Source organism: Myotis nattereri (genome assembly GCF_964212035.1).
Source record: "Myotis nattereri genome assembly, chromosome: 2".
In the NCBI taxonomy this organism is placed as follows: Eukaryota; Metazoa; Chordata; class Mammalia; order Chiroptera; family Vespertilionidae; genus Myotis; species Myotis nattereri.
The window spans coordinates 107,229,423-107,241,838 of NC_138076.1; the positions used below are offsets into that span (position 1 = coordinate 107,229,423).

The following is a 12,416-nucleotide window of genomic DNA, read 5'->3' on the forward strand; positions in this document are numbered from 1 at the left end:
TTGAAGTTCTACAGATATCTTTCCAAGAGTCAAAGCCCTTCACAGTGTACTATTTATAACTGCTTAAGTCATCATCACACTACATTTTTTTCTCCAAACCCAAACGAAAATTTATTTAAATCCATAAATATTTTGCCATACTAAGAGGAAAATCCAATGGGAGAAACCATAAAAATATTTGGAGCAACATCAAGAAAGGTTCTGTGGTTAGTATGTTTTAAACTGAAAATAAACTTTATACAGCTTGGTATCTGCATATGTCCCAAATGTGCATGCCAGGACTGGGACACACACACACAAACACCGAGCTTAGGCCTCACTGAGCTTTTGACCTGGTTATGACTAACCCCCGCCCCCATCCACCCCCAACAGTCCACCACTACACAATGTTCAAGAGATATGTCAAGAAGAGCCTGTGCCCTGACAAGCAGTGGCAGCAGGGCAAGCCAGCCTGAGGCTGCAACACAACACCTGCAACACACCTTCTATCATAAGAGCATCAAGCAACTAGCCCTTGCCTGAGGGAGGGCTTTCTTTATAGGACCCAGTCAGCTTCATACCCCCTTCTCCACTACCCCGAAGCCACTCTCCTTAAATGACTACACAAGAAAGAAAAAAATTACATCTGTTTCCCAGCATGTGCAACTGCTAATGACATGCACATTTGGGAGCAACTTTGATTTCTTTCTATTTCTATTAACAAAAACATTAAATGTTTGCAGTTAAGAAAAATAATCACTATCAGAAGGAAAAATTCATCTACTTCATGTACATAGTGTACCTTCTATACAATGACCAACACTTAAATCTTCCCTACTTATACTCTAAAGGAGTGATTCTTGTTTTTTTAAAAAATGTTTTTATTGATTTCCGAGAGAGGAAGGGAGAGGGAGAGATAAAAACATCCATCAGCTGTCTCCTGCTACTGGGGTTCAAGCCTGCAAGGGCAACAGGGGCATGTGCCCTGAACCGTAATTGAACCTGTGACCTCCTGCTGCATGGGATGAGACTCAACCAACTGAGTCACACTGGCTGGGCTAAAGAAATGATTCTTAAGCAGGATAATCTTGGTCCCCCCAAGATATATTTGGCAATGTCTGGAGGCATTCTTATTTGTCATAACTGGGGTTGCTACTGGCACCTAGAGGTCAGGGGTGCTGCTAAATATCTTAAAATACATATGACAGCTTTCCACAGCAGAGTTATCTGGTTCAAAAATATCAATAGTGCTGAGGCTGAGAAACCCTGAGCACTAAAGAAACCCACAGAATCCTGAGCTCAAACATCCAGCAATTCCTTTCTCAATCATAAGAACTACTGAAAAAAGACTTTCCCAAGTTTTCCAGCATAAATTGATTAGTATTAGAGACTAATGTAAAGAAGATAAAATAAAAGCATCCAAGGAACAGCATCCAATGAACTATGAAAATTCAGGGGAAGGGTAAAACAGATCTCTGAAGAGGGTACAGTATCAAATGAAAGACAAACCACAAGCTAGAAGCTATACTGGATTTCATTCCAAGATCTAAGTATAAAATCATCCTATCTAATAAAAGAGAAACATGGTAATTAGCCATAACTTCACTACCCTTCCTATTGGCTAATCAGCGAGATATGAAAATTAACTGCCAACCAAGATGGCGGCCGGCAGCCAGGCAGCTAACGTGGAACAGGGAGGCTTGCTTGCTCCAGTGACGGAGGAAGCCAGGTTCCCCGCCTGCTACTGCCGGCCTCTCAGCTGCTCTCTAAGAAACATTGCTACAAATATAGAAGCTAAACCAGCCGTGGGCAAACTACAGCCCGCAGGCCAGATCCAGCCCGTTTGAAATGAATAAAACTAAAAAAAAAAAGACCGTACCCTTTCATGTAATGATGTTTACTTTGAATTTATATTAGTTCACACAAACACTCCATCCATGCTATTGTTCCGGCCCTCCGGTCCAGTTTAAGAACCCATTGTGGCCCTTGAGTCAAAAAGTTTGCCCACCCATGAGCTAAACAAAACCCCAGAAACCTGCTTTCAGCGGCCAGGATCTCAGAGCTGGAGTAGCAACAAAGTTTCAAATACAGAAAGTAAACAAAGCCCAGAAATCTGCTTTCAGCAGCTGAGGTCTCAGAGCTGGAGCCAAGCCTCAGAGCTAAAGACGGCTCTCAGCTCCAGTGACAGCCATAGAAGGTAAATAAAATCCCAGACTAAAAAAGAAAAAAGAAATAAGAGAGGTTGGGAGCTTCAGTCACCTGCCAGCCTGAAAACGGCCCTCAGCCCCTCACCCAGACTGGCCAGGCACCCAAGCGGGACCCCCACCCTGATCCGGGACACCCTTCAGGGCAAACCAGACGGTCCCCACACAGGCACCTCCATCCTATATAGTAAAAGGGTAATATGCCTCCCAGCACCGTGATCAGCGGAGCCTCGAGGCCTCCCGGCACCGGGATCAGCTGAGCAGCGTGGCCTCATTGACCTGGTGTCAAGCGGAGCCACGAGGCCTCCCAGCACTAGGATCAGCGGACCCGCGAGGCCTCCTGGCCCCTGGAGCAGCGTGACAGGGAGCAGAGCCCAAACCCCCTGATCGCCCTGCAGCTGTGTGTGACAGAGGGCGGGGTCACTACCTCCCTATCCGCCCTGCTCTGTTTGTGACAGGGGAAGGCGCCCCAACCCCCTGATCAGCCCTGCTCTGTGCCTGATACGGGGGAGCTCCCCAACCCCCTGATTGGCCCTGCTCTGTGTGTGACAGGGTACAGCGCCCCAACCCTCCCATGGGCCCTGTTCTGTATGTGACAGGGTGGAGCCTCAACCTCCCCATTGGCCCTGCCTTGAGTGTGATAGGGGGTGGCGCCCCCAACCACCCAATCGGCCCTAACCTGAGTGTGACTTAGGGTAGCATCGCAACTTCCTCATCGGCCCCGCTCTGTGCATGGCAGGGGGGGATCTCCCCAACCCCCTGATCGGCCCTGCTCTGTGGGTGACAGGGGGGAGCTCCCCAACCCTTTGATCAACCCTGCTCTGTGTGTGACAGTGTACAGAGCCCCAACCCCCTGATGGGCCCTGCTCTGTGCGTGGCAGGGGGCAGCACCACAAACCCCTGATCGGCCGGCTATGTATGTGACGGGGGTGGCGCCACAACCCCCTGATCTGCCCTGCTCTGTGCATGACAGGGAGTGGCACCACAACCTCCCAATCGACCCTGCCTTGAGTGTGACAGGGGGCGGTGCCCCAACCCCCCAATCGGCCCTACCCTGAGCATGACTGAGGGTGGCATCGCGACCTCCTGATCCGCCCTGCTCTGTGCATGACAAGGGACAGCGCTCCAACTCCCCAATCAGCCCTGTTCTGAGCCCAACCAGGGGCTCCGAGGCAGGCACCTAGGGACTGGGCCTGCCCTCTGCCACCCGGGAGCGGGCCTAAGCCAGCAGGTTGTTATCTCCCAAGGGGTCCCAGACTGTGAGAGGGCACAAATTTTTGTGCACCGGACCTCTAGTGCTCAATATAAGAAACAAAAGTGAAGGGAACATAATTCAAGACTTTCATCCTCTAAAATTCTGCATAACCTCAAAATATTAGCTCAGATTGAAGACCCTGGAAAGAGTGAGAATGTCAATCTTCAAGTCTCGAAGATACGCCTTTAAAAGCGTATCTTCTATATATATAAAAGTCTAATATGCAAAGTGTCCCCTCAGGAGTTTGCTCGCTAAGACGTGTGCTGACCACCAGGGGCGGCGCGGAATGAAAGGAGGGCCCTGGCCGGCAGCTGGAAGGCCCTGATCAGTCCTGATCGCTGGCCAGACCTAGGGACTCTACCCATGCACAAATTTTGTGCACCGGGCCTCTAGTTTTCAGATAAGATTTCCACAGAAAGACAATTTATATAAAGCACAAACACACAAGTATGGTTATACAGTTTTCGTTTGGTATAAATTTAATTTGTAAAACACAGATTCTCACACAGCTCATAACCAGTGAGAAACATTCATGAAATCATAGACTTTCAGTTCTAGGAAACATGTAGGAATTATCTAGTTTAAGATTCCCATTTTAAAAATGGGGCATTTGAAACCAAAAGTGATCTAAAGATCACAATTCGATGACAAACTCGGTTTGGTCCCTTTGAAAATATATTCTTATTCTTATTCTTCTTTTTTTTTTTTTACTAATCCTCACCCAAGGTTATGTTTTCCATTGATTTTTTAGAGAGTGGAAGGGAAGGAGGCAGGGAGAGAGAGAGAAAAAAAATCAATGTGAGAGGAACACATTGATTGGTTGCCTCCTGCATGCTCCCCAACCAGGACGGGATCAAACCTGCAACCCAGGTTATGTTCCCTTGACTGGGAATGGAACCCAGGACCCTTCAGGGCCAATATACTTAACCACTGAGCCACATTGGCCAGGTCTAAAAATACATCAACTAGATCTAAGACCATATAGTTAGAAGCCATGCTGTTCTGTTCATCTTGGCTGTTCACACTGAATTTTCACATAAACCAGTTTTTGCACTTGGGTTTTCCAGCATTCTGATAGTGCTCCTCATTCTTACCTACAACAAATTGCAAGAATCCAGCACTCTCCTGATCAAAGGGCAGACGGTTGGTTGTACCGAATGCAGCCAAGTTTTATTTTAGGCTATCCTAACTGTGTTCCAGAAAATTAAGTAAGACCCAACTGAACTTCTGTCATAAAGCAAGCCAGATGCCAATATAGACTGTCCTTCAGAGAGAGATGAGAGGGTATTGCCCTTTCTACAACTGTAGAACTCCCAACTACCTCTTTGAAACTTCATACAGCAGGCAAAAACTGAAAAAACAAACAATAAAAGACTGCCCTTTCAAGATGTTGGTATAAACAGAAAAGGATCTAGTATTCACTTTTGGAGAGATACACTCTGACAGAACATTCTTTCTCCCCTTTCAGGATTTCAAACAGCATATACATTTGCTCCTCTATAATTTACATCCTGTTCTTGGGCTTTCCTTGTCAGAGAAGGAGCAGATCCTGAACCTTTAGAAGACATTTATCATGTGTAATCTATCTTACATTAAATAGATTCATGTGACAAACCACTTATTTCTAAATCATTTTAGATATATTATCTCCAGGCATGTTCAAATACCATCTTCTCACATTGAGGCAATATCTAATCACCCTATTTTAAACTGCAACAACCCACCCGATCAACTTGGCTAGCCTCTACCCTACTTATTTCCTGTCATCCTCTGAGACACTATACAGTTTGTTTAATGTCTGTCTCCTTCTGCTAAAAAGAGGGCAGGTATTTCTGTGTTATGTTCACATCCAGCACCTAGTACACTGTGCCTAGCACACATAGTAAATGCCCAAAAAATATTTGCTGAAAGAAACAAATGAAATTATGAACTTGTTCTTCTGTACTAAATTAAGCATAAGTTTTAAAACGATCTTCAGCATCCCACATTACTAAGAACCAAAGAACTCTAGATCTGCATTGTGGAATCTTGGTCATTACCTAGGTCTAGCCCAGTGATGGCGAACCTATGACACACGTGTCAGAGGTGACACGCGAACTCATTTTTTTGGTTGATTTTTCTTTGTTAAATGGCATTTAAATATATAAAATAAATATCAAAAATATAAGTCTTTGTTTTACTATGGTTGCAAATATCAAAAAATTTCTATATGTGACATGGCACCAGAGTTAAGTTAGGGTTTTTCAAAATGCTGACACGCCGAGCTCAAAAGGTTCGCCATCACTGGTCTAGCCCTTCATTTTATAGAAAACGAAAACTGATGTAGAAACAGTGTGAGGCAGTAGCAACAGCATAAAATTTGGTATCAAAGAACCTGAAATCCAAGTGAAAGCCTGTGTGCAAGCAACTTAGCCTCTCTAAATTTTCAATTTCCTCATGAGGATATCTTCTATCTCACGGTGATGGTTAAGGACGACTAAGGATAAAACAAAATAACATTTGGAAAACGTACAAAGTGCTACTATGAAAGTGTCATTTATCACTAGGTTATTTTAACCTGTCCCAAGTCACAAGAGCTAGTTAATGGCACAATTAGAATAAGAGTTCAAGTTTCCTAACGCCTAGTCCAATGCATCTTGTGTCATGAAACTAGGCTTCCGATTCCCCTATTCAGGGCCAACTTATTCTTTCATCTAGTTCAAGGCTTCTTACTTAACCTTGTATGGGGATCACTTCTAGAATTTGATGAAAGCAATAGTCCCTCTCCTCCAGCAAAGTGCATATACATATACACCAACATAAAACACCCACAGCCCATCTACAGGCCCCATTACTCACTGATATAGTAATGTACCCTCAGCAATTTTTATTTATTTTCATAAATAAGTCATGCCTTGGTGGTATTAACTAAGAGGCTGGATCCAAGGAAACACCAAGAGTAGAATTCAGGAATCTGAATAAAGGTACTGCCCCCAGATCATCATGCTGACTAGGTGAGGACTTTAATTAACCACATACAATCACAACCAGAAAGGAGCTACAAAGAAGGCAATAGTTTCAGTACTCAAAAGCAGGAAGCTCAGGGAAAAAAGCGGTAGACAGGACTAATAGATTCTTTTTATCATGCTGCTATACTATATAGAAAGCATTCAGATAATTTTTACATGAGTATTTTCAAATAGTCACCTAAAGACATCAAGGTTTCTTCTTTAGAGAAAACATGCAGAAATGTTTGTGATGAAATTTCTGCTCTCAACCCCACACCCATCATGATTAACTCCAGACCAGATTATCTAAAATGATTCTATCTTCCTCTACTTTACTTTGATCAAGTAACATACTATATTCACTGTAAAAATAATTTGGCTAGGAAAAAGAACAATCAGTATGAAATCTTTGGGGAGATCAATACCAACTACTGAATGCAGTGTCATTAATCCACTGTTGTCCAGCTATACCTCAACAGCCTCATCTGAAAAATAAAAAGAACACCCAATCTATGGTTCAAATACATTGTGAGACTATTTGATGATCTCTTAATTTGTTAACAATTAATAGCTGTTATTCCTGAGCGGTGGGACCCAATGTTAACAGTTAACAGCTTTTATCTTTGAGTGGTGGGATTATGGTGAATTTAATTCTCTTACCTATAATTTGCTTTAATTTTTAAGTTTTACATAATGCTTATGTATTATTTTTAAAACCAGAAATTATGAACTTAAAGCATTACCTAACTAGGGTTAAGGAATGTCCAGCCCATGGGCCATATGAGGCCTGAGAACTCATTTGGTCTGGCCCTGCCAAGACATTAGGGGTGAGTTAATTAAATGTTTGACCAAATATAGCAGGGTAATTTTTAAGTTGCTAATTTTGTATGGGCTGCAAGTGATGTTATAAACATCTAAATGGCCCTAGGGAGAAAGAAGGTTCCCCACTCCTGATCTATACATTCAGATTTTTTATCTGATGTTTAGAGAACACCAATTTGGGGGGTGGGCTACAACATATAAGGCCTTATATCCCCAAAATAAGAATCAAGTATATTGACCCTTCTGAAGAAATCCTGTACATTCAAGGTGGAAAGAGAACAAAGATGTGGGGTTTTTTACATGCAAAAATAATATCTGTGCTTTGGGGACCAGTTCTTTAAGTAGGAGGTCTTGACCTTTGGCAGAATTGCATCATGAATCTTTTCAACCCTTCACTCTCTAAAAGATTGCTTCACTTTAAAAAAGAAGCCACGTCCTTGAGGATTCTGCTTCCTAAATTTTCTATAAATCCATGGATTCAGCTTGGTGGTCCAGGGTAAAATGAGATTTTTCCCACAGGTGAAAACTGGCTGCCTAAAATCTGATATCCAACTTCTATGACTTGGTATTATTCATCAATTTTATCTTTTAAGATTGCCATAAATTAAGACTGTAGAGCCTTTTTAGCTGGCCTAACAAGATACAACTCAGTATTAGAATTGTTTTGGGATTTTTTAAAGGGTCTTCCACTGCATCATAAACTCTAACCACGGAATTGTTTCTCAAACTGTCAGGACAATAAACTATTTGATTAAAACATCACCTAAGCAAAATAAAAATAAATTTACTTATACTTAGAGAATAAAAACTGATACTGTTTTTGATGAACTCTGCACTGTCACTGAGTTGAATTTATTAGAAGCCTAAAATAAATTTAAAAATTTTTAATTTCTGATAACTACTGAAAATTTTAAGTTAAATTTTACACTAAGCAGTTCAAAACACACTTTACATGACAAATGAGAATTATATAAGAACTGCAAGAGTAAAAATATCACTATCACTTGTTATCCATCTACTGAACATCTCCAAATAAAAATATGAATTGTTACCAAAATGGAGTCCAAATATTCATTCCTATGGCATGTATTTCAAATAGCATACACTTTACCAACAAAAAAGTGTCACTGCCCAGAAACAGTCATCTCAAATAGCTCCATTACTCACCTGTAACTGATTTTTTCATTTGTTATACATACAAATTTGACCTCTTTGATCAGCTTACATTTCCTCTAGGAATTAAACTAGCTAATACTTAGAAATCACAAATTTATTTCTTAGAGCATAAGACAAGTAATTTATAGAATACTCTAGATATCTGTAACAACTTAAGGCAAAATTAGTTACCTCTACTTTGCCATCAACAAACTGGGAATACATAGATTTTGAAAGATGAGCTTTTCCACAGTGCTTTTACAACAGGTCCCTTGAATCACCTCAGTTTCATTACCTGGGGCTGGAGGCAAGTTTACCAGCACCCAAGATGGCATCGTTGCAGGCAACACCTCCCACAACAGCCACCATTTTGAGGATCAGGATATAAACTACTCACGATTTTATGCCAACTAAAAGAAAGCACAGGATTACCAGAATAATTGTTAAATATCTTGACTTTTAGCATTCCCCAACCTTTCATTTCTGTGGCCCTGTTTCTCCTCTTCAGTCAATATAAACAGTTGTCCCACTAAAATTTTTAGTAAAAAGCATGCTTTCTACAATTACGTTCAAACTTTGAAAATAAACACTATGGTGCTACCTAAAATACCCAAGTTATTATATCTTCCTAACATTTTAATTACATTATTTTAATCAGTTTAAGGAACTAAGAATCGCCAAAAGCCAGTGAATGGTCCTAGTTTATTAGCCTACATTCCTCTTCATTCTTCCACCCAACCCTTTTTGATCTTTTTATTTCCCGATTTCATTAACTCTGCAACAAGAGCAAGTTCCCACACTTCATTCATATGAGAAGCAAATGATATCTGCGCAAAGAATCTAAAACTAAAGATAAGACAAAAATCTTAGGAGTAAACTAATTAAAATCAACCCGAAAACGGCAGAAAGTAAGATAGGTGGGGGTGGGGAGGCAACAACCACAATTTGCTCCTCCAAACGGGTGATTCTTATTTTGATTCCTCCACCGGCGAATTCAATGGCAGAACTGAAAAGAAAAACTGACCAAGTTTCCACTTATCTTTCTCCAAAGGCAAAAGGTGATTAAGTCACTACGCACATTGCTACAGGAGAGCAAGCAATTCAACCTGCCAACCAATCAAATATTTCACACCCTCTTCCAAAAATAATACTAAAAGAAAGGATGCCGGTGGGCTAGCTGCCCGTCTCGGCGACGCTGTACCTCCCGTTCCTCACACTCCCGCCACCAGCCCTGCTGCTGCGACCCCTGGTCTGCGTGCGGCTCTCACAAAGCCTCGGTGTGAAAGCACCTTCGGCCTGACCGGAGCCATCCTCCTCCTCCACGATCGCCCGTTGAGATAATGGCGAAATCGACTCCAAGAGCTCTCGAGGTCCCCGCATAAAGAGGGCCGTCGGTGCCGAGGGGAAAGGCGCTATTAAAGAATAGCGGAGTCCTAAACTTTCCCTCCGCAGCGCCGCAGCTCAGAGCCGGGCCCCAGTCCCCGCCGCCCCGAGTTAGCCCAAGGCGCCCCCGAGGTGGGGGCGAGCCTCGCCCGGCACCCCATCCCGCCACAGCAGCTGGCTCGCCGCTTCCCCCGACCCCAGAGGGAGCTCCTGAAGCCCGAGGAGAGCGGCGGTCCCACTCCCACAAAAGCGAGTTCCCCCCGCCCTACCGCCGCCCGTCCGCCTCGCCTCGCCGGAGCAGGCGCGGTGCGCGCGGCGGCCGCCGGCAACGTCCCGAGCCCAGACTCCTGCCTCCGGCCAGTCCGCGCCGCACGCCCCCGCCGAGCCCTCTGCTGGGGGCCGACGCCTGGCCGCGTCTCCGGCGCCGCTCCCTCCCGCGTGGAATTCCGGGCGCCCCGCCGGGCAGGGTAAAGGGGCGCCGAGCGCGGCCACTCACCTCGATCTCGAAGTCGGGCAGGCGGAACGCCGTGCGAAAGAGCGAGCAGAAGTGCGCTATGGCCGGGACTTCCCACCAGGAGCGGAGCTCGCCCAGCCCGGCCGCACCGCCTTCCTCTGGGCACATCTCCCGACGGTGGCGGCGGGAGCGCCGGCCCCGTGCTCGACGCGCTCTTTGCGGCCCCACGCTGCCCGCCCGCCCGCCGGGACTCCGGCCTCAGCTCCTCGGGCGGGGGCGGGGACGGCTGCTTCTCCCGCTGCTGCCGCCGCTCGGCGGGTGCATGAGCTGAGGGCCGACGAGCGCGCGGGGGACGGCGGCTCGGACTCAGTCACTGAGGCGGCGGCTGCTCCCGCTGTCCGCGGGTTCCGCGCCCTCGCCCCATCCCGCGGCTGTGGCTGCGGCTGCGGCTGTGGCTGTGGCCGCCCCGAGCCCGGTACAATGTAATCATCTCAGCCAGCAGAAACAGATGGGGCTGGGGGCGGGGAGAGGGCCGAGCGAGGGCCGGGGGAGGGGCCGCCACGAGGAGGGGGCGGGGCTGCTCCACCACAACAACAACCCCGCCCCCACCCCCGGCCCCGGACAGCTGCACGGGAAGAGAGGGGGAGGGGAGAGGGAACTGAGCGCCCCAAAAAAGAATTGTATGTAGAAGGGAGCGAGGTGCAGCCTATGAACTGCTCTGAGATGCACTCCGCTTCTCAGGTGTCTGGGGCTGAGGAGTTTAATGACTTTGATGAATAAGGACAATAAGGGTCTCTCTCCCACCCCCAACTTGGCCTTAGTGGTTACATTCTTTTAAAGGGCCCGCTGGATGGTTCTTTCTGAGGCTAGAATACGCTAGATCCTGAAAGACGCACGTGGGAGGTCAGATGTTATTGGTGCTGATGGTAGTACAGGAGAACCAGTGGACTGTGCTCAGCAGATATCTAAGTCCTAGAGAAATTAAGTGGTTTCCACGTGTTATTTAACACTTTTATTCCATCTAAGAAGCTCCTTATGCGAAGGAGCTGGCGTTCTCCAAGGGAAGGTGGATGGGGCTGGTGAAGCTGGAACTCAATAGGATGGAGGCAGCAGGAAGGGTTGGGTAGGGGAGGCACCAATCAGCAGAGGTGTGGAAAGAGCGACCCCCTCCCATCACCCCCGGAAACGGACATGTAAGACCGCCCTAAAGAAGACAAGCTTAAAAAAAAAAAAAAAAAAAAAAAAAAAGACGCGCTTGGAGTCCTACAACTACCCTGGCTGCAGAAAAGCTGCCATCATAGTGTAATGAGAAAGGTGGTGGGTGGGAAAAGGGAGATAATCTGAGGAGTGTGTTGTGTTGGGGGTGGAGACCTGCTCACCTTAGGCTAAGAGAAGACTCTAGAACAGTGGTTTTCAACCTTCCTAATGCCGGGACCCTTTACTACAGTTCCTCATGTTGTGGTGACCCCCAACCATAAAATTATTTTCATTGCTACTTCATAACTGTAATTTTGCTAATGTTATGAATCGTAATGTAAATATCTGATATGCAGGATGTATTTTCATTGTTACAAATTGAACATAATTAAAGCATAGTGATTAATAACAAAAACAATATATAATTATGTATGTGTTTTCCGATGGTCTTAGTCGACCCCTGTGAAAGGGTCGTTGGACCCCCCAAAGGAGTCGCGACCCACAGGTTGAGAACCGCTGCTCTAGAAGGACGTTGAGGCCTCCACTTGAGAAATGTTTCATTCTACAGTATGTTAGAATTCTAAGCTTGAAGTGGGGAAAATCACCTCCAAAACTGACCAGAAATTTGGAAAAACTACAATGAATGCCCAGGTATTTGTACCGATCACTGCAATTTCATATTTATTGCATTCTACTCAAGTCTCAAAGGGGCTTAGCTGGCTGGTTTCTGTATTCCACCTCTCAGACAGGAAGCACTGCCCCTGATGCTTCTCCCAAATTAATCAAGTACTTATTGAGTGACAGGTACAATCACAAAGTGTATAGTGATGAAACCGAAGATCCTCTTCTACCTTTGAGCAGTGTAAAGTCTGGAGAGAATGGCAAACGTATTGAACATTATGTGATAGATTTTGGAGTCTGGGTACTTCTCTCTCACCTCTCCCTCTCTTTATTCTGGTAGTTTTAATAACCTGTTTTGT

The 12,416-nt window shown here is 45.2% G+C and overlaps 1 protein-coding gene across 1 annotated transcript in view; it reads right to left on the reverse strand.

Moving 5' to 3' along the window:
* Window positions 1–10,742, reverse strand: part of CECR2 (CECR2 histone acetyl-lysine reader) — a 221,925-nt gene extending 211,183 nt beyond the window's left edge. Inside the window, exon 1 of the mRNA XM_081083531.1 lies at window positions 10,282–10,742. Within this exon, the coding sequence (XP_080939657.1) occupies window positions 10,282–10,407 (126 nt within the window). The 5' untranslated portion in view covers window positions 10,408–10,742. The remainder of the gene's footprint in view (window positions 1–10,281) is intronic.
* Window positions 10,743–12,416: the final 1,674 nt, after the last annotated feature.